Raw genomic sequence first — 23,488 nt, 5'->3', positions numbered from 1 at the left:
GCATCTCACCCTTACAAGATCAGGGTCTTCTCTCTTGTCACTTTTTTTTCCTGGCAAAGGTGAAGACATTGTATAATCTTCATTTTCACTGTGATCCATTTCAGAGCTATCAAGCCTTTGAATAGAGACATATGTAGTTATTTCTACAATCAGATATCCTTAAAAGTCTTTTTTTGATTGTTTCATTGTATAGCTTTATAACTTCAAAAGCAGACTTCATTCATTTTAAGGGTAATTTATCTCTATCATATCTTGCACCAAATCAGTAAGCAATGTAGGTCATTTAATAAATTAAGGAAATAAATAATACATTCATTTTACAATATGATGTTTTAAAAACCAGGTTTCATTTTGAAGCAGAGCATGAAAATTAAACCCTGTTGTTAGTGTGTCCAGCTGGACTCCATGCACCTTGCCCTGCCCTGTCCATCCTTGCTCCTATTTCATCTTTACTTCTTCTGAAGCTGTAACACACAGTCAGTACATTCTTCTTCTTCCTCCTCCTCCTCCTTCTTCTTCTCCTCCTCCTCTTCTTCTTTCTTCTTCCTTCTCCTCCTCCCTCCCTCCCTCCTTCCTTTCCTCCTCCTCCTCCTCCTCTTCTTCTTCTTTTCATGTATGTGGGCACATTGTCACTGTCTTCAGACACATTAGAGGGCATCAGATCCCATTTCAGATGGTTGTGAGCCACCATGTGGTTGCTGGGAATTGAACTCAGGACCTCTGGAGGAGCAGTCAGTGCTCCTAACCTGAGCCATCTCTCAAGCCCCGTCAGTACATTTCTTATTTGACTTCTTCCTCCTTTTACCACACAAACACTGTTTTTTTTTTTGGGGGGGGGGCAGTTTTACTTAGTAAGCAACCCTGTGTGCGGCCGAGAGCAGGCTTGTTGAATGGGATCACTGCACATGCTCTCACGCTCTTAGGAAGCTTCAGTCTGTATCATCCTTGCCTACTTATTTTTCAAGCTTTTTACTGGATATGATGACTCACATCTTCAATCTCAGAACTCAGGAGACAGAGGCAGGAGGATTTCTGTGAGCTCAAGATCAGCCTGGTCTATACAGCAAGTTCAAGAACAGCAAGGGCGGGCTGGCGAGATGGCTCAGTGGTTAAGAGAGCTGACTGCTCTCCCGAAGGTCCCGAGTTCAAATCCCAGCAACCACATGGTGGCTCACAAACCATCCGTAACGAAATCTGATGTCCTCTTCTGGAGTATCTAAGGACCACTACAGTGTACTTACATATAATAAATAAATAAGTCTTTAAAAAAAATAAATAATTTGAAAGCCGGGCGTGGTGGCACTTGCCTTTAAAAAAAAAAAAAAAAAAAAAGAACAGCCAGGGCTATAGAGAGAGACCTTGTCTCAAAACAAACAAATCTGTTTACATACTATTGAATTCCTAAATCTCAAGCTCTAGGCAACAAGAGGATGCATTTTACAAGTTAAAAAAAAAAAATCCTTGTTAAAACTACTTTTAAAACCAAGTTTATACTATATATACTAAAAGGAAATTCAAATAATGTCAAACATTATAAAATACATAACCATATTAAGTTATTATGAACACTGTTAAGATGCTGTATGTTTTTCCGAAAAGTTCCTACTGAGTGCAACCCACTATGACTTACAAAGCTATTCCCAAGTAAAGGCGCCCTGCAACACTGCAGTCTACACAATTAAGTCTCACTTGTTCACTCCCATGGGAGTAAAGATCTCATTGTGTAAAAAATGACACAAAAAGAAAAACAAACTCCTCATGTTTCATTTACTGTCTGTGTACACATTCACTCAAGCACTGAAATATATTGGACATCCCCTCAACTGCCTATGTATGAGTGCTTTGTTTGCATGTATGTCTATGCACCACATACATGCAATGCCTGCAGAGGCCAGGAAAGGGTGTCAGAAACCCTGAAACCGTGTTTTGAGGGCTGCGAGCTCCTGAGAATCAAACCTGGAAGAATGGCCAGTGCTCGTAATTACTGAGGCATTTCTCCAGTCCCTGATCTCATTCTATTTCATGATTTAGGTATTCCAAGGTATGAATGAGTCGTGAGAGAACAACTAACTGTACAACTGGTCAACTATGAGTATGTGCTAGCAGCGATTATTCCAGTAAGCTTGTATATGGAAAGCCAGGTGTTAGTTGTCAGTAACTACCAATTCATCTTTATTCACTGCCATCAAACACTTATGTTTGTATAATTTTAGACCTTGCAGCCTTGTTGGAATCAAATATAAACCATGACATCGCGTGTGTGTGAACTTGCCTCCCCTTGATCCTTCCAGGAGAGCTTGGGTTGGAGCTGCTGCTTGCGTTGCTCACAGTTTCCATTCTTGATGATTTGGTCTGAGACTGTTTGCCTGCTGATGAAAGTGGCTTATTAACTGCTCCGAGAACATTGGCTGTTTTAGGCTGAAAAGAGAAATACGTGACTCTTCCTCTTCAGTCAACATGTCAAGAACTCTAAGCAACAGCTTCAATGTGTCACACACAAATCACAAAAGTTTATCTTGCCCTCAGCAAAATAAAGACAATAAATTGGGTATCACTGCCTACATTAAAAACGTGTGGCAGTGCAGGCCTATGCTTCCAGCACTGAGGAAGCCGAGGTAAGAGGACTGCAAATGCAAAGTGAGCCTGGGCTACCTAGCAAGGGAGCTTCAGAACAGACAGACAGCAAGCCCGAGACACAACAGAGCAACTGAGTTTTTGTTACTGGGAGGAAAAGATTTCCATAGATTAAGACAATAAATAAAATATAGACCAGTCATGAAAACAGAGCCTTGTTATATGGAAGGGTGTAAGACACCTTTTAAAAGATTTTTATCTAGATTGGTATAAAGAGTCTAAAGGATAAAGGTCCTCATAGTTTTGCTGTAAGCACAACTTAGCTGGCATCTACATAGTAACACAATTAATTTTCAAACCTACAAATGGAAAACAGCTAATTATGTATTTCCTACCTTGAGACATTAAAAATTCTTAAAGAAGTAAAGTAACATACTTAGGTCAATAATCACACTAAAATTAACTACCACATAAATACTAAAACAATTCTCAAAACATACTTTTCCAGGAGTGAAAAATGATTTCATTTCTGGAGGCAGGTAATTTTTGGTGTTACTAAAATTCTGTAAGCAAAGAGAAAAAGCAGTCAGTGGGCTCTAGAATAGCTCCTGTGAGAAACAAAAGCCAACCGAGTACACGAGAGCTTTTACTTTTAAGTTCATATTTATTTAAACTATTAGTTCAAACAGGAAACTTCAGGCAGTGGTTCTAACAGACCAACCTCACAGCAATCCCAGTGTCATTGTGCCAGACAATATCGACTCCTGCACAGCACGCAAGACACTAAGCCACACAGACCCTTGCTATGCTGCTCATATCAAAGAGAGTTGTGTAAAAAAGAGACAAGCCCTTTAATAACTTGAGGTCATTTTAAATCCAGACATGCTGCCAAGATCCAAATTGGTATACTGCTTTCAACACAGAGAAGACAATGGTGCTTCCTAAGTTCTGTAATTCAATAAGCTCAGAGAAGAGTCTCTGTGAGGGCCTATGTGACGCCGTCTTGGGGTGCGGTTATGACTATCCTTGTATAGCTCCCAGAGCCTTGGGCCTACCCCAGTGTCTACACTCTGTGTTTTTTCACACCACCCGATCAAGGGTTTGCAGCTTCAGACACTATATATCAGCATTCCAACTCTTATTCTGAATCAAAGACTATTAACTCAAAATACTCTGGCAAACTTTTGCCTGTGCTCTCAGCATAGCTTTAGACTTTGAAACAAGCTCTGGATCTTCCTATCTTCAGTATCTAACCCCTCCGAGCCGCCACTCTGGTTCACATGTGGTCACAGTCACATCTCTGAGCCTGATACCTCTTCCTGCTATTCCAGCAGCTCTTACTACTGACCCTTCTTGTCTTCCCACAGCCCAATGGTAAGCACATATGCCATATCAACTCCCACCAACAGAGTCTAAAGTAATGACCTTGTCAGGCTGGGTGAAAAACCGAGCTGGCAGCACGGGGTCCTTAGGAGACTCCAGGCTGTACGTGGTGCTCTTGGACATGATGATGTTCATGGCAACATCACACACGGTGTACAATTTCTGCAATGGTATTGTTTTAGTTAGTTATTAAGACTGGCATCTTAGACTCAGGTGTAATTCTAGAACATGTATTTAGACTAACAATAAAGTAATGAAAGAAAACTTCTAGATAAATATTGTGGCTTATATTAGTACAACATCAGTATGATTCAGTATTAGAATTACTAGTAAATTAACACTAGTTTTGGTATAATAATTTTGCACTAGCAATCCCAGTTATCTCTAATAGAAAAATAATGTTTATAAACATTGAAGTATATTCTACACTTAAAATATTTAAACCAGCATGACATCAGAATTACTTATCATGAATTACATACTTCATTCATTTTTGTATCATCTGGTCCTTGAGCATCTTTTGTCTGTTTAATATTTTCTACCATTTTTCTGATAAATGCATGGCTGTTGTTTTCATTTTTAGCCATCAATATCTCCAGAACAAACCAAAGGCATCTAAGAACACAAGAACAAAGAAGATACTAAGAAAAATCTTTTGTTAATACTGATACAATGATTTTTAATACTAACATAATGAACCGAGGCTATAATTCCAGAAGAGGAAAAAACTTAATAGAAGCAGCTACAAATCAAAGTGAAACTGCAGGGGAAAGCCAGTGTTACACATATACACCTCAGTAGGTCAACAACGCAGAGAAAAGCTCAGATTCTCAGCAAATTTCTGCATGAGAAAGGTTAAAAGAAACACAAGAAGGAAAGAACAAAACAATTTTAACTTCATTCTATGACAGTAAAGAAATACTGGCCATAATACAAGGAGGTGACTTAAGTCCTTAAGATCACAGTGCCTGAACCAGAGGTTAGAAACAATTAACAAATGAGAAAGAAAAGCATAGCGGACACCCTATGTCCTTACACACTGTCTTCACTTACTGAGGAAAATACCCCCTCTCCTGTAAGAAAGGAATGGAATTACAGTTGATATAGAAAGGGAACAATAACAGGAAGAAGAAATATGAAGCAAGATACTATTCTAGAAGAAAATGCAACAGCTAAGGTTGTACTCCATAAAATGAAAAACCTCAGGGCAGTCAAGAAAGGCAAAACTCTCAAGTACATTTTCTCAGATGAAGATGAGCAGCCAGCGTTTCCCATTACTGATAACCACTCTAATATAGAGAGTAGTATTTTAACAATAGGTATCTTAACAAATAAAAGAGGTAGATACTAGATCTCCCCTTGCCACAGTAAGCTAATGGTGAGAGAAGTTTTTATTTTCCTGCAAGATTTCAAATAACTAACTATATTTCCATGAAGCAAGAAACTGCCATACAAATCTTTTACTAGTATATCAACAGTATACAAAATTAACTGACTCAAAATCATAATAGTTACCTTTTATAACAACGAACTAACAGACCTGAGCCTCAAGTTCATTCTAATAATTATGCTGGTCTCAAAATATCTCTCAGTATCATGACATTCCCTATTCTGTTTCTACACAGACAACAACTCTTAATTAGAGAATGGCAATGAAGTTATAAGAATAGTTCCCTGGTTGTGGGTATGGCCCATTATGATGAAATTCTTCTTTCATTTTACAAAGACAGTCATTGCAAAGAAACATGCGCTTACTACCTGGGTGAGGACATTACCAAGTCACCTCACATGAAAACCTTCACTTTTAGTGGTAAATAAAAGATGAGAACTGAAGAGACAGTTTGAGTGGATTTCTTCAGTAGAAAAGTAATGCCACAGGTGCAGAGAAACAGAACTAAAGGTTAATAGTTTAAGTCACATTTTAGAAACTGGGTAAGAAATGCAGTGTACAGAGATGAAAAACAGACAGACGAGAGGCTAAAAAAGAACCATAGCAAAATGAAACATACAACAACTATAATTAAAACTAAAATTAATATCTCATTATCAGCAGTAAGGAAGTAAAAACAATTTTCAGAAAATAGGAAAATGGGATGAAAAAAGTCTTACTCTTTCACATCTTTAAGTTGTTCAATATCCTGTACTTTGACATAATCTGGGTCATGTGCCAAAAGGTGAATTGTATATGGAACAACATACTCTGGTAGAAGAGACAATAATTTTTCTGAAAAACAAAAAACAAAACAAAACAAAATAGACAAAAGCAAACAAAAACATCCAGGTTAGAAAGATCAAATCACACGCTCTTTTGTATATTTCCTACATCCCAGTGCCTTCCCACCACATGGCTGAAGAATACATTCAAACATCCTATGCTGAGAGACACGGTAAGCAGTTTAAAGTGCCTAGTTAGCACACTAGGTGCTGATCAGCAAGGGCAAATATGTAGTTTTCAAATGCACATGTAAAGAGTGATCCACACACACTATTCAAGACTACTATGTAAGATCTATTCTTCCTTACGCTGTAAGGACATTGTGTTGATGTTCTTTGACAACTCTCAGAGTGTGCATAAGAACAGAAGTAATGGTCAAAAAACCAGAGCTCCTCTGACAATGTAAACAATAAGTAACTTTTCAGTTTAAATCCAAGTATTTTTACTCTGTTGACCAGAATAGCAAATTGTACAGCAGAGGTCAGAAAGGCATGCAAACTGTATTTGGGAAACAGTATATAAAAAGACTTGAATTTGGTCTCCTATTTCCATTTTAGTCAGATGTTCAACTAGAAGCATAATGTATGCCAATAAGCACCAACCTGTCTTTGAAGAGTTTCTGTATAAATGGTTATGAAGGAGCAAGCATGAGAGGAAAAAAACCCCAGCAATTTCAAATTACAGTGATATTTAAATTAAATTATGTCAAATGCTAATAGAGTGCTTACTACTACTCTGTATCTATGAAATATAAAAACATGTGACCATGTAAGGCACCCACTAAAGTTTAAGAGGTGGACACTATGGAGAAAGTACCTAAAGTAAGAAGAGCTAGTATTACTGATGACTTCTCTGGGCCATTCATTGTGTCAGGTGCTTTGTACACATCATTTTCCAATTGATGTAGCAACCACAAGAAGTGAGTATAATTATAGCAATTTTACACACAAGCAAGCTAAGGTGTGGATTATGTAACTTGGCCAAACACAGCCAGTAAACTGCAGAGGTAGGATGTGACTACACAGCCTTCACTTTTTCCAGGGTGAGGAAAAAGGGAAAGAGGATCCCAGCGCCAAGTGATGCTAAACCTGTGTCTTCCATGACTCAATGTGGTACACTGTATTTCCCCACTCAGTCTAGAAGAGAAAGTAATTGGCAGAGCTGAGAACAAAGTGGGAATAGGCAAGCTGGCAAAACTTCAAGTAACCCTGCACACAAACCACAGGTGTGTACACAGGGGAGAATTTAAACAAGAGCTGAGCATAAAACACAAATAGCCATGGGGTGTTTCAATGTCACTTGTGAGCACTTGAGAACCTGCAGGTATCTCAACCAAGATGGAAGTGAGGCACAGCCTGGTCTGTTCCAGAAGGGCAGCACAGAGCGGTGTGGTACAGTGGGAGCAGGAAGCGGGGAACAGGAGCAAGGCATTACAACACAGTGGGAATTAAAGAGTATCTGTGACAATCCAACTCAAGAACAGCTAGGAGCAGCAGATATGGCAGCCATGACATCTGGAAGGAGGTCTACTGGGATTTGGTGCTGAAGAAAGGGAAACATGCACAAAGAATGCTTCTGATCCAACTTGGATGACTGGGTAGGTGATAGACACAGAAGTGAAGCAACAGACCAACTGCCCTGGGAGGCAGAGGGAGTGAGGGAAAGCAGCATCTACAACCGACATGAATGTTAGCTATACTTAAGAACAAAGATCCATGACAGTGTGAACATAATACAAATAAATAAGCAAGTCTGGTTTCCAGACACCTCAAATGTCAGATTTTCTCTGCTCATTTAGCCATTTACAAAAGACAATGAAACTTGAATAATCATGCCTTTACATATTTTTTAAATACAGGAACTGAAAAGCAGCTATTAAAAGATGCTGACTTTTTAAAGAAGTGTACACAGTAATAAATGACAGTAGTATGTTTTACAATGTAAGACTGCAGCTGACAGGAGATATGATGCATTTGCACCAACCATGCACTCACCACTAACAGCTGCATGCTGCTTCAGGTACTCCCTCCTCACAGTGATGTTCTTCACCAAGCACTGTCTAGCATGGGCTCGCCTCTCTTTCACAGGGTCTTTGGCACAAAGAGCACAGATGGCCATGTACTCAAGGGGAAGCCGTAAGCGGGAAAGGCCTTTGTGAAGTTTCTGAGCGAACACCTGCCTGACTTGATAACACTCATCCTGTAAAAATAAAATTATTCTAGGTATTACCCACAAGGCAATAAGAAGGTATACCTTCAGCTATGACCAAGTTGATCTACAACCCCTGAATCAGTTTTCAGAACAGAGGCTTTGACTCTACCTCAAGGTGGGAGTGTTGAACTGGACCTAGTAATTACCAGTTATGTATCTTAGACAATATTAAAGATGCTATTAAAACAGATAAAACGAGTATACTGCTCCCTACTCTTAAAACAGATCAAACTGTACATTGCTCCCAATCTGAGTATGATTAAAATAACACTAATAAAGTAAGGGGCTGGCATATGCTCAGCAGAGCACTGGCTTCCCAGCCAAAGTGTTGGGGGTGATCCCAAGAACTTCCAAAACACAAATAGAATACAGTAGACACATCTCATTGGTAGCTTTTCATTTAGTAGAAAGATTCTCTTTAAAACCTGTCCAATACACAGGCTGGGTGTATGCTCCAGGCATACATGCAACAGAGGGCTGCTTTGTCCTGCCTCAGTGTGAAAGGAAGTACCTAGTCCTCCAGAGATTTGATGTAGCAGGGTTGGGGTGGGGGGAGGTTCGAAGGGGGGAACCCTCTCAGAGGAGAAGGGAAGGGGGAGAAGGGGAGGGACTCTGTGAGGGGGGGAAAGCATTTGGGGTATAAGTAAATAAAAAGCAGCATGCCTGCCACCTGTGTCCTGACCAAGCCTAAGCTCTGAGCATGCTGCACATCTTTAACTCAGGTGGAAAGTAGTTTGATATCTGCCTGATTCATTTGCTGGTTCCTCAAAGACAAGAACAATGTCTTTATGCACCCTCATATCTAAGACTAGCACCATAACTGGTACACAATGGACCAGATTTTTTTCTAAGCTAAAGGAAACATCTCCAACCCATCTCCCTGGCATACAAACATCTTCATGACTACACCCTCTCAACTTGTGTGATCTCTTCTGACTGCAACTTTAAGTACATTATTTCTTCTATCTGTAACGACTGTTGGGTTTTTCTTCAAAGTCTAAGTCATATATGTCTTGCACTTATCTTTACTATTTCTCTGTAACACAGGGATGGACCTAGCAACCTAAATATTGTTTGACAAGAGCTCTACATTAACTTGGCTCTACCCCTAGCATTTGGGTGTTTCCTGTTTTGTTTACACACACACACACACACACACACACACACACACACACACACACACACAGAGTTTTGCATGAAGTTATGTAATGTGTACCATGTGGGTACTTGTGTCAATGGAGGCCAGGAGAAGGAGATCCCCTGAAACTGAAGGTACAGATAGTTGTGAACCACCATGTGGGTGCTGGGAACCAAGTATAGGTCTTCTAGAAGAGCAACCAATACTCTTGAGGGTGGCCATCTTGCCATTCCCAGGATTTGGCTTTTGTTTTTTGTGTCCTTGGCCCAGGGTCACATTGATCTACCACCTTAGCCTCCTCAGTGCTGAGATTATGGACATGTACACCATGCCTGGTCAATGTAGTCAGGGATGGGGATGTGTCACAGCCCATCATTTACGCTCTTATCATATAGATTCCCTTTCACTGGATTTCAACCTCAGCATTCCTACTGCTTTTAAGAAATTACCCAGCTGGGCAGTGGTGGTGCACGCCTTTAATCCCAGCACTTGGGAGGCAGAGACAGGTGGATTTCTGAGTTCAAGGCCAGTCTGGTCTATAGAGCGAGTTCCAGGACAGCCAGGGCTTCATGGAGAAACCCTGTCTCAAAAAACCAAAAAAAGAAAAAAGAAAATAGAAAGAAGAAAAAAGAAAAAGAAATTATCCAAGTGTCCAGAGGAAATCAGTCCTTCTATTGACACTCAATAAAGTTACCCTTTATCAGTATTAATGAGAATCAAATATATACATGCCATTAAAATAACCAATTTACAATAAAAAGGCCAATTTAAAACCTCGTACCAAAGTCAACTTATTATAGACATATTCATCAGTGAATAGACCATTCTTTAAATGTTATCCAATCCAGACATCCCATCCTCCCACCTTCCTACACACCCTCCTAAGACACAACCCTTAACAACAGTTTTGTCCTGCTAACAGCTTAGCATTTAAAAGCCCAACACAAATTTGTTATAAAGCTAACTTGTTGAATCACTTCAAAACCAAGAGCCTTCAGTTAATAGTGATGGAAAGCTATCACCTCACAGACAAGGAGCTAACAATTAACTACAGAAAGCCACACTGGGAATGTACGGGGGTGTTTCAAGAGTTTCAATCTGGGGGTTTTCACAGCCTTTTAGATGGGTACCCTAACATAAAAATGTTAAATAAGGAAAAGAAGCACTAATGAAGGCAAACACTTGATACACTCATGTCTATGGTTATAAAAATAATTAGCTAAATATAAAAAAAATAATTACTCAGTCAGAGCTGAGTTCATTGCTATGAACTTGATTTTTGTCTTCACTAGACCAAGACTTTCTGAGCACAAAATGTCCTTAAAAATTCATGTAAGCTCTTATGCTCTTGCCTCTCGCCCCCTTGCTCCCCCTCTCTCCTCATTTCCTTTCCCCCTCTCTCCAGGTGGTCATGGCCGGCCTCCGCTTCTCTACTCTCTCCTTCTCTCTGCCTTTCTGTGCCTCTACCACCCTCTTAACTCTCCTCCCCATGCCCTGAATAAACTCTATCCTATACTTAAAAAGAAAATATTCATGTAGCCTCTCAGAAGTAGTTTGTTCCTCTGTGTACCTCATTGAATTATCAGTACTTATCTGTATTTTCTATTCTAAGACACTGTTAGCTCTCAGGGAATGCAATCATCATTTATTGTGCTCTGTATTTCTAGAATATAGAACAGCTCATAATAACACAAAGTAAATGTTTCATGAACAGAATTCAAATTCTAAATACCTAAGCAAGTATTAAGTGTGTTGTCATATTACTCACTCTCTACACCTCCACACTTGAGGTCTTCTCAAATAGACAATACTACTTTTAAAGAGCCTCAACTCCAGAACAACAAGCTTCGCATACACAAACAGTGAGAGCACAAGGCTGAGCACTGTATGTAGCAGGGGTGTATAAACAGAATCTGGAGGGGATTAAAACAACACAGAGACTGCATCCAGCTAAGAAAACTGGAGCATGTCTTGTGGGAAAGGCCGCATCTCAGCCCTCATGGCCAAACAGGGTTAAATGCAGATCTGAGCAGATGGGGGTGGGGGGTGAGAGGGGGGGGACAGAAACCAGAGGCAACAGAACATAGTAAATCCCAGTGTTTACTCTCACTGAACTGTAAAGCAATGGCTCTCAACACCCCTAACACGATGGCCCTTGAATAGAGTCGAAAGTTGTGCTGACTGTCAACAGTAACATTATTTGCATTGCTACTTTGTAACTGTAATTTTGCCACTGTTATGAACTGTAATATGTGTTTTCCAATGGTCTTACCCCGTGAAAGGGTTGTTTGACCCCCAAGGAGGTGGTGACCCACAGACTGAGAACTGCTGCTGTAAAGGTACTCAGATTAAACATGTTAAAGTGTGTGTTTAAATCCAAACAACAGAGGGGCTCAACTATCAGGTTATAAAATAGGTTATTTTTCTTTCAAACACATATGAGTTCTTAAATGTGTTTGACCAGGAGACTAACATGATGAGAACTGTGGTTAAGGAAATGTGTCCAATAACAGACAAGGTCTCCCAACAGTCGCAGTGTGAGTGCCAGAGCCATGCAGCAGGAGGGCAGTGACTGCACACCACAGGGTAGCTCTGAGACTCCTTGGAAAAATATCCAAAGAGGCAAGCTTAAGTTATGCTTTTAGATTTACTGATACATGCTTATGCATTTTTACTTTTTTCCTTTTTTGTTGTTGTTGTTTTTTCGAGACAGGGTTTCTCTGTGTAGCCCTGGCTGTCCTGGAACTCACTCTGTAGACAAGGCTGGCTCGAACTCAGAAATCTGCCTGCCTCTGCCTCCCAAGTGCTGGGATTAAAGGTGTGCGCCACCACCACCTGGCTCACTTTTTTTTAAGGTGTTTGTGTATGTGTTTTGCTTTTTTTAAAAAAAAGATTTATTTACTTATTTTATGTATATGAGTCCACACTATAGCTGTACAGATAGTTATGAGCCTTCATCTGGTTGTTGGGAATTGAATTTAGGACCTCTGCTCACTCTGGTTGGCCCACTTGCTCCAGTCAACCCCACTGGCTCAGTCCCTGCTCACTCTAGCCCAAAGATTTATTTATTATTATAAATAAGTACACTGCATCTATCTTCAGACGCACTAGAAGAGGGAGTCAGATATCATTAGGGGTGGTTGTGAGCCACCATGTGGCTGCTGGGATTTGAACTCAGGACCTTCAGAAGAGCAGTCAGTGTTCTTACCTGCTGAGCCATCTCACCAGCCCTGCATTTTCACTTTTAAAAAATTTATTTTGAGTACTTCTACCTTGAAACCGTCTACCCTATGTCTTAAAAAATAAAAACCCAGGAACACAGCTTTATAACATTTTGCGAACAATTGCTCTTCTCATTCAGATTCCATATTTAGGAATTTGCCCGCTCATTTATTTGTAATTCCGAAATCAACACCTACAGCAATGATATGGCCATTAGCAAATAGATGCATGAGGCACAAGAGGAGCCTGTTGTGCTCAGCCCTAGAGAAAAGCCTGGCCTTCATCTCCTTGGTCTACTTTACACAGTGTTGTTCTTATTGGTGACTGACACTTAAATGGCTCCCAAAAAGTGATAAGCACAAGACCACACCATAAGCGTCACAGAGAAATTGCATGTGCCAGCGTGAAGGCTCACTGAGGAATGAGCACTGCTGCCATGGACTCTGAGGTCAGTGTTAATCAGAGCTGAATGTGTAAACATGGTGTTCTTAAGCACACATACAGAAAACAAGGTTGCGCACTGACCACTTGATGACAAGTTTGTGACTTGAGTCTTAAGCAAGTGTCCCATATCTCCTTGTGGAGCAATGGTTCAGCCAGTCCAAGGCTCAGTGCTTTTAGGAAGTTTACAGGCTAGCACAACAACTTAGTCACATGCATTGTGTTAGTATGGCAGTTTTAGAACTCTGAAGTGAATCTTAGGAAAGAAAACACATATTTAAGACTTTGATGCTGTTGTAGCAATTTTCTTCCTCAAGGCCCAAGAGCATATGACAGTATCTGCAGGCCACTGAACTTACATTGATGGCTAATGCACACAGCTGGTACTGCTCCAGTGTAATGATCTCGTGGTAACAGGGCTCCTGTGCCAGCTTCACAATAGCACTCCCAGCAGCAAGTCTCAGGCGTGACATATCTGGTTTACTAAGACAGAAGTAGAAACAACATAAGCAAGACTTCACTCTGTCTGGAGAGAAAAAAACATTCCTAACTTCATACATCTAATGCTTAAAATAATCCTAAGAAGTAAGCAGAAAGCCCTATGGTGAACATTTTTCATCTCCTCAGATGTGTACTCTGAAATCCTAAGCCAAGAGCTTATTACAAGGGAGCGTTTTCTGGAAGGTGATGAGGTCAAGCAGGCAGAGCCCTCAGGAACGGGACTAGTGGATTTGTACAGAGGTTGAGTCAGGACGGAGTGAGTTTGTACTCTCTGCCGTATGAGGGCACAGCAGAAAGAAAACCAGTCTACACACAGCACAGAGCTCTCACAGAACCCAACCAACTCCATTTTCTCTTAAATATGTCGGTGCTGGCTACCGCTTAAACCCTTCAAACAATTTTCTCAGCCTAAGTTAACATGCTAACTTACGTGGGAATAGAAGATATCTATTTCTATGCTGATTTGCCTATTAATTTTCAAGTATAGATTTTTGATTATGTAATGCTTACAGATCAGCAATGAATGTCGTTACTTGCTAATTTGTCTATCACAACTACTGTAGTAAACAAACAAGAAGAATAATAAAAGCAAGTGTATTAGCTAAATTACTACCATAGGCACACACAGTAAAATAGCTCATAATCAAAGCAGCTGATAAACAGTAGATGTGCATTTAAATGTCTGTAGTCTTCCTTCAGTCTGCCAATGTTCTCAACTTCAAAAGAATAGTCAGGAATAATTCATTTAATTCATACAAAACCAAAGTAATTAGTAAACTGAGGCAAACGTATTAATGCCAAAGATTTTTCTCTGCCAGGCTGAGATGACCGGTACAAATTTATCTCAAATACAGTATGAATTTTAAATCTAAAATCCTTATTATATATAACTCTTAAACATGGACATGTCTAAATTATTGAGGGAAAAAAACAAATTAGACTAAAAATGGTAAGCACATGAATTGTGTTCTATAGAATGCATAGGTTACTAAATTTTATTTTTATTATTTCATTTAATATGTACTATTAAATTCTAGGCACAGGGGATACTATGAATAAAACATTCAAGAACAGCCTGGGGGTGGGGTGGTGGCTCAGGGTTAACAGCATTTACCTAGCATGGAAGTCTTAGCCTTGATGGCCAGCACTGTCAAAGTGGAGAGGATGCTGGGGAGAGAGAGTGAGCTGGAAGAAGAGGATGAAGATGGAAAGGTGGAGAGCCACTGGCACTCGCTGTCTGGTGTTCTCATTAAAGTACTGAGAGGCCTTAAAGAGTCAAGTTATGCTCTAGCTTTAGATTGGTAAGAAGTGTCTCTAAACAGCATTTGAGAACTGATGTACATTTCAGCTAATGCTGATAAAAATAATCCTTACTATCATCCACAGGGTGCTATGTAGAGCCATCAACACCTCAAATATACTAACAGTATATAGTTATACCACAGTGGTACACTAAGACGCACAAGAGTGTGAGACACTGAGAAGCTGAAGTAACTTGGTGAAGGTCACCTAACTAGAAAGCCAGGGTTTGAATCTACCTGGAGGATGTAGTTTCAGGATCTAATTCTAAGTTTCAATCATAGTATAGTCAGTTAATCCATAGCAAAATCAATGCTTCAGTCTTTCACAGAAAAATGACATAATTTTTGCATAGATTATGAACAATCTCCCTCTCTACCTTCCTTCAGCTCTAGATTACGATGCTAACAGTGGCTATGCCTCATGGTGCAGCAAAGTCTATGCATTCTCAGTACAGAAGAAGTAATTGCTTTCTGACTGATTTTACATCTGTAAGTGGCTGAATCCATAGATGTAGACTTATGGGTAAACAGGAAGCACTAAATTATCTTTTGTCATATAAATAAAAACTGTGTTTTAAAGAACATGTATCGAGTACATTTTTATTTTTGTTTACTATATTCTAAAAATAGATTCAACAATTTGTTCTTTGCCTTGAGATACTAGCAAGACCTTCAAACAGTAGTTACAGATTTCTGCACTAACCATTATACACAAACTGTGACAAAGAATTAGGACCTATCATTTAAAATACTTGCAGTGTCTAGATGGCAGAACTGTCAGACACATGGCTTATTTTGTCATAACCACCATATAAAACCATATTACAATAAACACATATGAATACTGACAAACTAGTGCTAACTGTCTTTTTAAAAAGAAATTCTAACATATAACAGTTATACCAGGAGTTGAATACTATACAATCCAAGTATCTGGAAACAGTAATTACATACCTAATTTTCCCTTGTTCTGTCAAATCCCCATCACTATGCAGTATCGTTGTTAGTAATCTGAGGGTGGAAGTTCCTGACTTACTGTGATTATTCTTCATTCCAAGTAGCCATCGAACCATCATTTTAATAGCCTGAATCTATTTAAAAGACAAGTTGACCAAAACAACATTGTTATGTTTAAAGAATTTCCACATCAACCTTAAAAACTAGAAAAATGTGGATGTATCTTAAGAAACGACAAAATACATTATATCTTTTTATATGCAGGAAGATAACACAGTGTTTTAAGTTAGAGTTGTTTCAACCTCCAAGAATGAGGTAGGCAAACAAAACAAAAACAAAACCCTATTTACTAGAGATGAGTTATTTTGTTGCTTAACTTTACTGTTTCCCAAGCATGCACCCATTCTTTAGGACCTAGAATTAGAATCAGGCTAACTTCTATAAACAGAAAAAGTTCCCAACTGCAAATGATAGTCAACCTTTTCTACCTAAGAATGGACATTTTTGTAGATTTTTGTAGATTTTATGATGATAAAGCATGTGAGTACTTCAGTACTCATTACAGGCTTTGACATAACTCTTTATGGTTTTGTTTTTTAATTCATCTCAGCTTTTTAAAGAAAGGCAATAATAACTGAGCTTGAACAATGCTGGCACAAAGTAGTTTCACCTTTCCTGAGTACCAGGTGAGTGCACACTCAGTCTAAATGGCCTGTTGTATATATCATCTAGTGCTGCCTCTATGACATAAGACTGCTGCTTAAGACTACTGCTGAGACCCAAATGCAGCCAGTATTGTTCAGTGTTGTAACTACTGTAGGAAGTAAAGGAAGGGCTGCTCTACAGCGGTGCAGACACACCACAATCTGAGGCCGTAACAATATGCAAACATAATTCAAGATATGGCGTATAATGAAATACATATAACGAGAAAGAAAGCAGGGTAGACAGTGTGGGAGTGAGCCCAGAAGGTAGTAAAAAATTCTAAGAAAAAAAGTCAATGTTCTTATATTTGTTCCTAATCTTCAAATATTGACAAATACACTGAAATGAAGTTGATACATATCACATGACTATAACAAATCAATGCTCTGTATTTCAGTGACAAGAAAGAAAAATAGAAACCCAAATTCGAGAACTATTAAAATTTTTTTAGTAAAATATCAAGGAAAAGATCATCTTAAAGCCTGGATTAGCATTATTATAGACAAGAGAACATCCAGGAGAAGAACAGCATTCACTTAACATTAAAAGGCTGATTTCTAAGAAGCAGAAATATAGAAGCAGCTCTCAAGTCATTCCCCCTAGTTTCCACACTGCTACTCACAAGGCCCCAGGGTGCACATCACTGCCCTAACTCTCACAGTACACGAAAGACTGCACCGCAACTTTAATAGTCACCCACATCTATTACTTGCTATCGTGAGTAAACTGAGAAACACAGATTTATGCACATTACTCACTTTGACCATTGTCTCAGGTGAGACTTCCTCATCTGGAACCCAAAGCTTAGTTGTCTTTTTTCCTGGAAGCTAGGCAAAAGGTGAAAACATTAAAATAATAAACATGAATTCTCATGGTCAACTAATATTTACTAAATAAACAAAATACTTAATAACAACAGACACAACTTATGATTTATCTAACTCCATTTACTAAATATCCCTGAAAGGAATAGTCTCACTGGTACCTGGGTGGAACATCTGGATACCCTTTGCAGGTGTGGGTTAGGATTGACTTTGTAATAATACATAATCTGTTTTGTAGACCCTTTTAAAAGGTTGATGATTCAATTATTTAGGCTACTAAGCAAAAACAAGACACTAAGAAGTGAGTGTGAAGTAGTATGTGTATTTGTGTGTCAAGTCAAATCCCTCTACGGAAGTCAGGTGCACTGATTTAGCTAGGCTGGCTGGCCAGCAAGCTCTAGGATCTACCTATGTCCATGTAGGCAGCTCTGGGGCTGCAAGCACACGCCAGCACACCTGATGTTACTGTATGTGTTTGAGTTAAACTCTGCTCCTCATGCTGTGCAGTGAGTGCTCATTAAGCTACCTCACCAGCCCCAAGAAATGCAGTTCTAAAAAGGTATTTTTAAAAAATCTTAGTCAGGCTTTGAGGCATAAGTCTATAATTCAGCTACTCAGAAGACTGAGATAGGAGGATTACAAGACCTGCCCAGGCTACAGTATTTGTCTCCTCCCAAAAAGCCTCTCACTTAATCAAAAGTCCATGTTCTTGTATAATTTAATTTCATGTAAACTGAAATAGCCTCAATTGGGTGTTATTTTCTACCTCCCAAAGGGTCTACTTCAGATCACATGTCCTTAAATGAAAGCAACCACGTGGGAGTGTTACTAGGCATTTCACCTCTCTTTAATCTAAACTGTAGAACAAACACTGTGATAACAAGTGTAGAAGTGCAACTTACCCGGTCATTCATGAGGAGGTCCTTCACAATGAAAGTTGCCACCAAAGACTTCAGAGGAGCAGCGAACTGATCAGGTGCGAGAAGAGCAATATGACCAATAGTGACCAGAGGGGTTATAAGATGCTCCAGGTTGCTTGGATCTAGGCTTTTATGCAGAGGCTGGAAATGAGGCAAAGGAAATATATTTTGGAAATGAGGCAAAGGAAATATATTTTAACTCTCTATACATACAAATAACACTGCTCATGAATTTCACCTTCTAATTCTAAACACTACAGAAGTGTAGACCCTGTGTAAGTAACAACTCAAGCTTGAGTGTAGACTCTACAGTTTACCAACATTTGGAAGACATTAAATTTAAGCATTTTCAGTTTGCCCAACTCACATTTTATAAACACTTCAGCATAAATCTTATTATATAGCATGTATCTTATGACTATGTGTATGAACGTCAAAGGCTGCTAGGACTCATCAATATCCATTCCACTCTCTTCCTAAGCCTCAAGACTCTGCCTTGCAGCTTCCTCTGCAGTTGAGGAAGGGTATGTGTGATCTGGTCATGGAAGAGGGAATGAAAATGAGGTAGGCCACACTTGCCAACAATGGGGCAGAGTAAGCACCATGCCTCTCCATAGTTCTCTCCACTTACCTGACTCAGGTCCAGTGGGTGGGGCTCCAGTAGGAACACAAAGAACCACTAATCAGAACAGTGTGTGTCCCTAAGCCTTTTGAACACTGAAACACCAAAACTAAATTTGCAATAGCAAAACTATTTTCCCTATGTGTAGTTAACTAAATTTTGGGTGGCTTGAAAAATTATAGCATCAAGTACTAAATTCCAAAGCAAGACTATTTTTCATATGATTTGAAACTAAGCCATTAATAAGTATTTTGTTACAAATAAAGAATGTCATACTCAGAATACTAACTGAAGAGTGCTGTTAAAGTTTAAACATAGAGAAATCAAGAAAATGACTAAAATATGCCATCATTAGCATTAAGGAAGGAAGACACAAGATGTGTTTTATATCCATACTTGTGTATAAAATAAAGCATGTCTGAAAAAGTGTATTACTACCTGACAGTGTAGCGCCTGTGGAAAGTAAGTAACTGCCTAGGATGGGGGAGGGCACCTAGCTAACCCAGGAACAAAGCTTCCTTGTAACGGATTCATTGTAATGATGGCTTTGGAAAGCAGCTCAGCAGGCAAGTGTTAAGGCACAAGTATAAGGACTGAGTATAAACCCTCAATACCACATAAATAAAAGAGCTGAGCACATCCTGACCCCAGTGCAGGGGAAGCTGAGACAGGAGCCCTGGGGTTATCTGGCCATCTAGCCTAGCTGAATGAATGGGCTCCAGTTCAGCAAGAGATCCTGTTTCAAGAGTAATGCAAAGCAGTGGAGGACTACATGCAGTGTTGACCTCTTGTCTCTACAAGCAGGACACATGTAAACACACATACAAAGACATACACTAAATGGAAGCACACAGCAATGCATACACAAAAGGGTAAATATGGGGGTCTTTGGTCCAACACTAAGCATCAACTATTACAAACTTGACAACAGCATAAACTATGCTTTCCTGACAGACTAGAGCAATATGAACTTTTGCTGAAAGCAAGGTGAGCTGATCTCTTGTCACTTCCCTCAGTACTTCCACTGTGTTCATACCTAAATGTCACTCTGTAGGTCACACTATGAACAAAAACAAGGTTGCATAAATATTTTTTCTTTTTTAAATTACTACTACTACTACAACTGCTTGGCAATTTCCTACAATAAATTAATAGAATTATTTTTGAAAAAAGAGAAAATAAATGGCCGGATCATGGAATAGTAGCAACTGCAAAAAAGCTAACAACTAGTAGGAAGTAATTTCTCAGAAAGCCAGCAAGCCTTCCACATTATGACAAGAATATCACAGCAAAAAAATCTTTACAAAGCCAAGTTATATCAATATTATTCTAAGTGTCTACCATTAAAAAAATTAATCAATAAAAAAATCCTACTAATTAATAAAATCATCTTTAAAAATAAAAATAGACATTACCAAGTGCTTAGAAATTCAAATAAAGCATTTGACACATAAAATGCTATTCAAAAGATACAGAGTATAACTTACTAGATATTTTAACATGATACATGAAAGTATGATAAAAGAGCCATAAAAGTTTGTACCTCAGAGATAAAATGCCAGAATATTTATAGCAGGAGGTTTAGTGTGGTCTCCAAACTGCTTTGACTTCCATTAGGTTAATATTGTAACCAATTTTTACAGATATTTCTGCTAACTTATTTTAATTATAATGCAGAGACTGTTCTCACAGTTGGCTACAATAAACACTATTCAAGGTGAAAGTTATTTAACATGTAGAGAAAATAATATGAAACATTGAAAATATACACTTTATATTAGCAGTTAGCTTAGCCATTAAATCTACACTTATTTACATTACCAATTGGACTAAATTACACTCAAATTTCAAACTGTTAAACTTACAAACTGACAGAGTAACACTATCATTGACTATGAGTATATACAATAAGCACTCAGTGAAAAATATCCAAGACCTAATACATCCAACAGTGTCAAACAGCATCAAGCAGTGTTCAGTTCTGAACCTGAAGTAGTCTTAAACCTATGAAAAGCCAGTTTTCTTATTTTAACTACCACTGATGCTGATTTTACCAATTTACATCTTGACAGTACACAATATAATACATCTCCAAAAGACAATATTCTGCAAAGTCAGTATTTATTTTTTAAGAAATCAATTTTTTTCATTACCTCAAATATCTGTGCAAACTGGGTTTCTTTACTAGAAAATATGGCATGAATACAATGGATGGCGTATTTGGCCTGCCGAGGTGGTCCTTTTTTGGATTTGTGATGTAGTACAGGAAGCAAGGCTCTATAAATAAATAAATAAATAAATAAATAAATAAATAAATGCAATAAATATAAAAGAATAATTTATGTTTAGGTCCTGAACTTAGTACTGGCTCAACCACGGTCGGAGAAACTTCTGTTTGTAGAGAAGAACAGTTACTACAGAAATTCATAATTTATCAAACTAGTGAATGCTGAGTGCTAGGCCTTAAACAGGCCATCGTGATCACCCTCTCCAAGCCTCAGTGAGCACTGCAGAGAGAGGAGGGGCAAAGAGACCTAAGTGAAGGAGGATGGAGGAGTCTGTCAAATACCGTCTTCTCGACAAGACATGTCTATTGCACCCAGGAAGCCACAGCAGGGACGGCCACCTACTCAAGAGACCATTCCATCATGGGGCGAAGGGGGTTCTTAATAATAAAATTTTAGCTTTTTAACTTCTTTCCTTTCTTATACTTAACATGTGTGCTGTTTTCATTATTGAGAAATCTTCTTTCCTTTTGTTTGTTACTATCTTCTGCCTTCCTCTTCACTGTTACTACACTACTTCTCTGTTTACATCATGTATTTTGGTCACGTCCTTTCCACCCAATTTTTATGGTTTTTCTCTCTCTCTTCAAAAAACAAGCAACACAAACACACATACACACACACAAAAACCAAAATACACAAGCAAAAGATCAATAAGACAAAAATGCCCAAACAGAGCAAAATGAAAGTAAAAAAAGTTTACAAAATTACCAATGAATTCATTTTGTCTTGGCCAACTTCTCCTGGGCATGAGGCCTACAGTGAAGTTAATAGAACCAGTGATACTCCACTGGAGAAACATTTTTTTCTTCACAAACAACACTTATCAATTACAGATAGCTTCTTGGTTAGGGGTAGGACCCCATCAGGCTTGAACCTGTGCAGACAGGATCCTTCCTATATAGCCCTGAATGTCCAGGAGCTTGCTAGGGTAGGCCAGACTAACTTCAAACCACTGGCTTCTGCCTCCCAAGTGCTATGATGACAGGCAGGTATCACCATGTTTGGCTTTTTTTCTTTCAGTTACCTCTATTTCTGTTCTCATCTCTCCCTCCCTGGCTGCTTTCTTAAACCAAACCATTTGCTAATCTATGTTTGCTTAAATGATTTTAACCCATTGCACATTTTATATCACGTGCCATTTTCAATTTTATGTTACTGATGGTAAATCATTTAAAAATCTTTCTGTCTTTTTTAGTTTGGTGTAGTTGCTGTAACAGCAGTTTGCTTTGTACTCTTTAGGGAGTGAGCTTTCAAGAAAAAACTGCTCACTAAGTGGATCTCCAGATTACAAGAGAGCTAAAACAACAGACGTGTCAATTATAACTCAGAAATACACACAAACAGACACACACACACAGCATAAGAAGAGTCCTCAAATAATCCCACCACTGAATTCAAGGATACTAAGACGAAAAGATTTTCTAAGTTTATTTGTAGAAGTTATCAATAATTTCAAAGAGGCTAGAAGCTGGAGAATATAATAATCAATCCGTGCAGGGCCTGGAACAGAGAGCCAGCAGCACAGGTGAAAAGTGAAGAGAAAGTCAGAAGGGAAACTGGGCAGGAGGGGAAGGCTTAGAAATAGAGGAAACAAAAAGCTCAGGAATCAAATAAAAAAGCCCAACAGAAAAAAAAAATCACACTAGACTAGACCACAGAGATCACAGAACTTCAAGAGAGCCAGTTACTAGGACAGGAAAAACTACATTCAAACACTGAAAGGAGAGAAAGTAAATAAATGATCCTGACAACTGAATAAAAAAAGAAATAAAAAGGAAAGAACATGACTGTTCCTAGGTATGGTGGAGGAGATAAGATAGTTTATTATAGGTATGTGGGAGAGCATAAACAGAGGCAGGATGTCTGGGAGAGTGCAGAGGGAACATGACCAGACTGAGGTGGGCCATGTGAAGAGGGGGCAAGAGAAAGGAGAGGGGAAAGAGCAAAAGAAGGTGCAGCAGCCAGGAGGCCAGAGGTACAAAGAGGTCCAGTAATCCAAAAGGTTGGGTTATACAGGAAAGAGCAGCCTAGCTCCCAAGGCTGGAGAGTTCATGGTAGAGGGAGGGCTGTGGCAGCCAGGAGGACTGTAACAGGTAAGGAATGAGGGATGCAAGGAGAACCTAGGGGTCAGGTCCACTTTGATATGTTAATGAGCACCTCAGCCATTTGTCCCACTGTGAAATCTA

General features: G+C 39.0%; 1 protein-coding gene across 7 annotated transcripts in view; it reads right to left on the bottom strand.

Annotated features, from left to right (window-relative positions):
* The window catches only part of Pds5b (PDS5 cohesin associated factor B), a 136,957-nt gene that overhangs the window by 13,984 nt on the left and 99,485 nt on the right, over positions 1-23,488 (bottom strand). For 3 of the 7 annotated variants that reach the window (XM_006504901.2, NM_001346503.1, XM_006504905.3), the window contains 12 exons: positions 21,168-21,291; positions 18,375-18,533; positions 17,407-17,475; positions 15,941-16,077; positions 13,544-13,667; positions 8,167-8,371; positions 6,067-6,181; positions 4,440-4,572; positions 4,000-4,119; positions 3,075-3,137; positions 2,273-2,418; positions 10-115 (listed from right to left, as the gene is read on the bottom strand). In XM_006504901.2, coding sequence (XP_006504964.1) covers positions 10-115; positions 2,273-2,418; positions 3,075-3,137; positions 4,000-4,119; positions 4,440-4,572; positions 6,067-6,181; positions 8,167-8,371; positions 13,544-13,667; positions 15,941-16,077; positions 17,407-17,475; positions 18,375-18,533; positions 21,168-21,291 — 1,501 coding nt within the window. The remainder of the gene's footprint in view (positions 1-9; positions 116-2,272; positions 2,419-3,074; positions 3,138-3,999; positions 4,120-4,439; positions 4,573-6,066; positions 6,182-8,166; positions 8,372-13,543; positions 13,668-15,940; positions 16,078-17,406; positions 17,476-18,374; positions 18,534-21,167; positions 21,292-23,488) is intronic. The other 4 variants (XM_006504903.2, NM_175310.6, XM_006504904.2 and 1 more) reach the window with 3 other exon arrangements.

The sequence above is a fragment of the Mus musculus genome, chromosome 5 (assembly GCF_000001635.26).
Source record: "Mus musculus strain C57BL/6J chromosome 5, GRCm38.p6 C57BL/6J".
Classification (NCBI taxonomy): Eukaryota; Metazoa; Chordata; class Mammalia; order Rodentia; family Muridae; genus Mus; species Mus musculus.
Note: the sequence above shows the minus strand (reverse complement) of the source record. Positions and strands in the feature narration are given on the sequence as shown.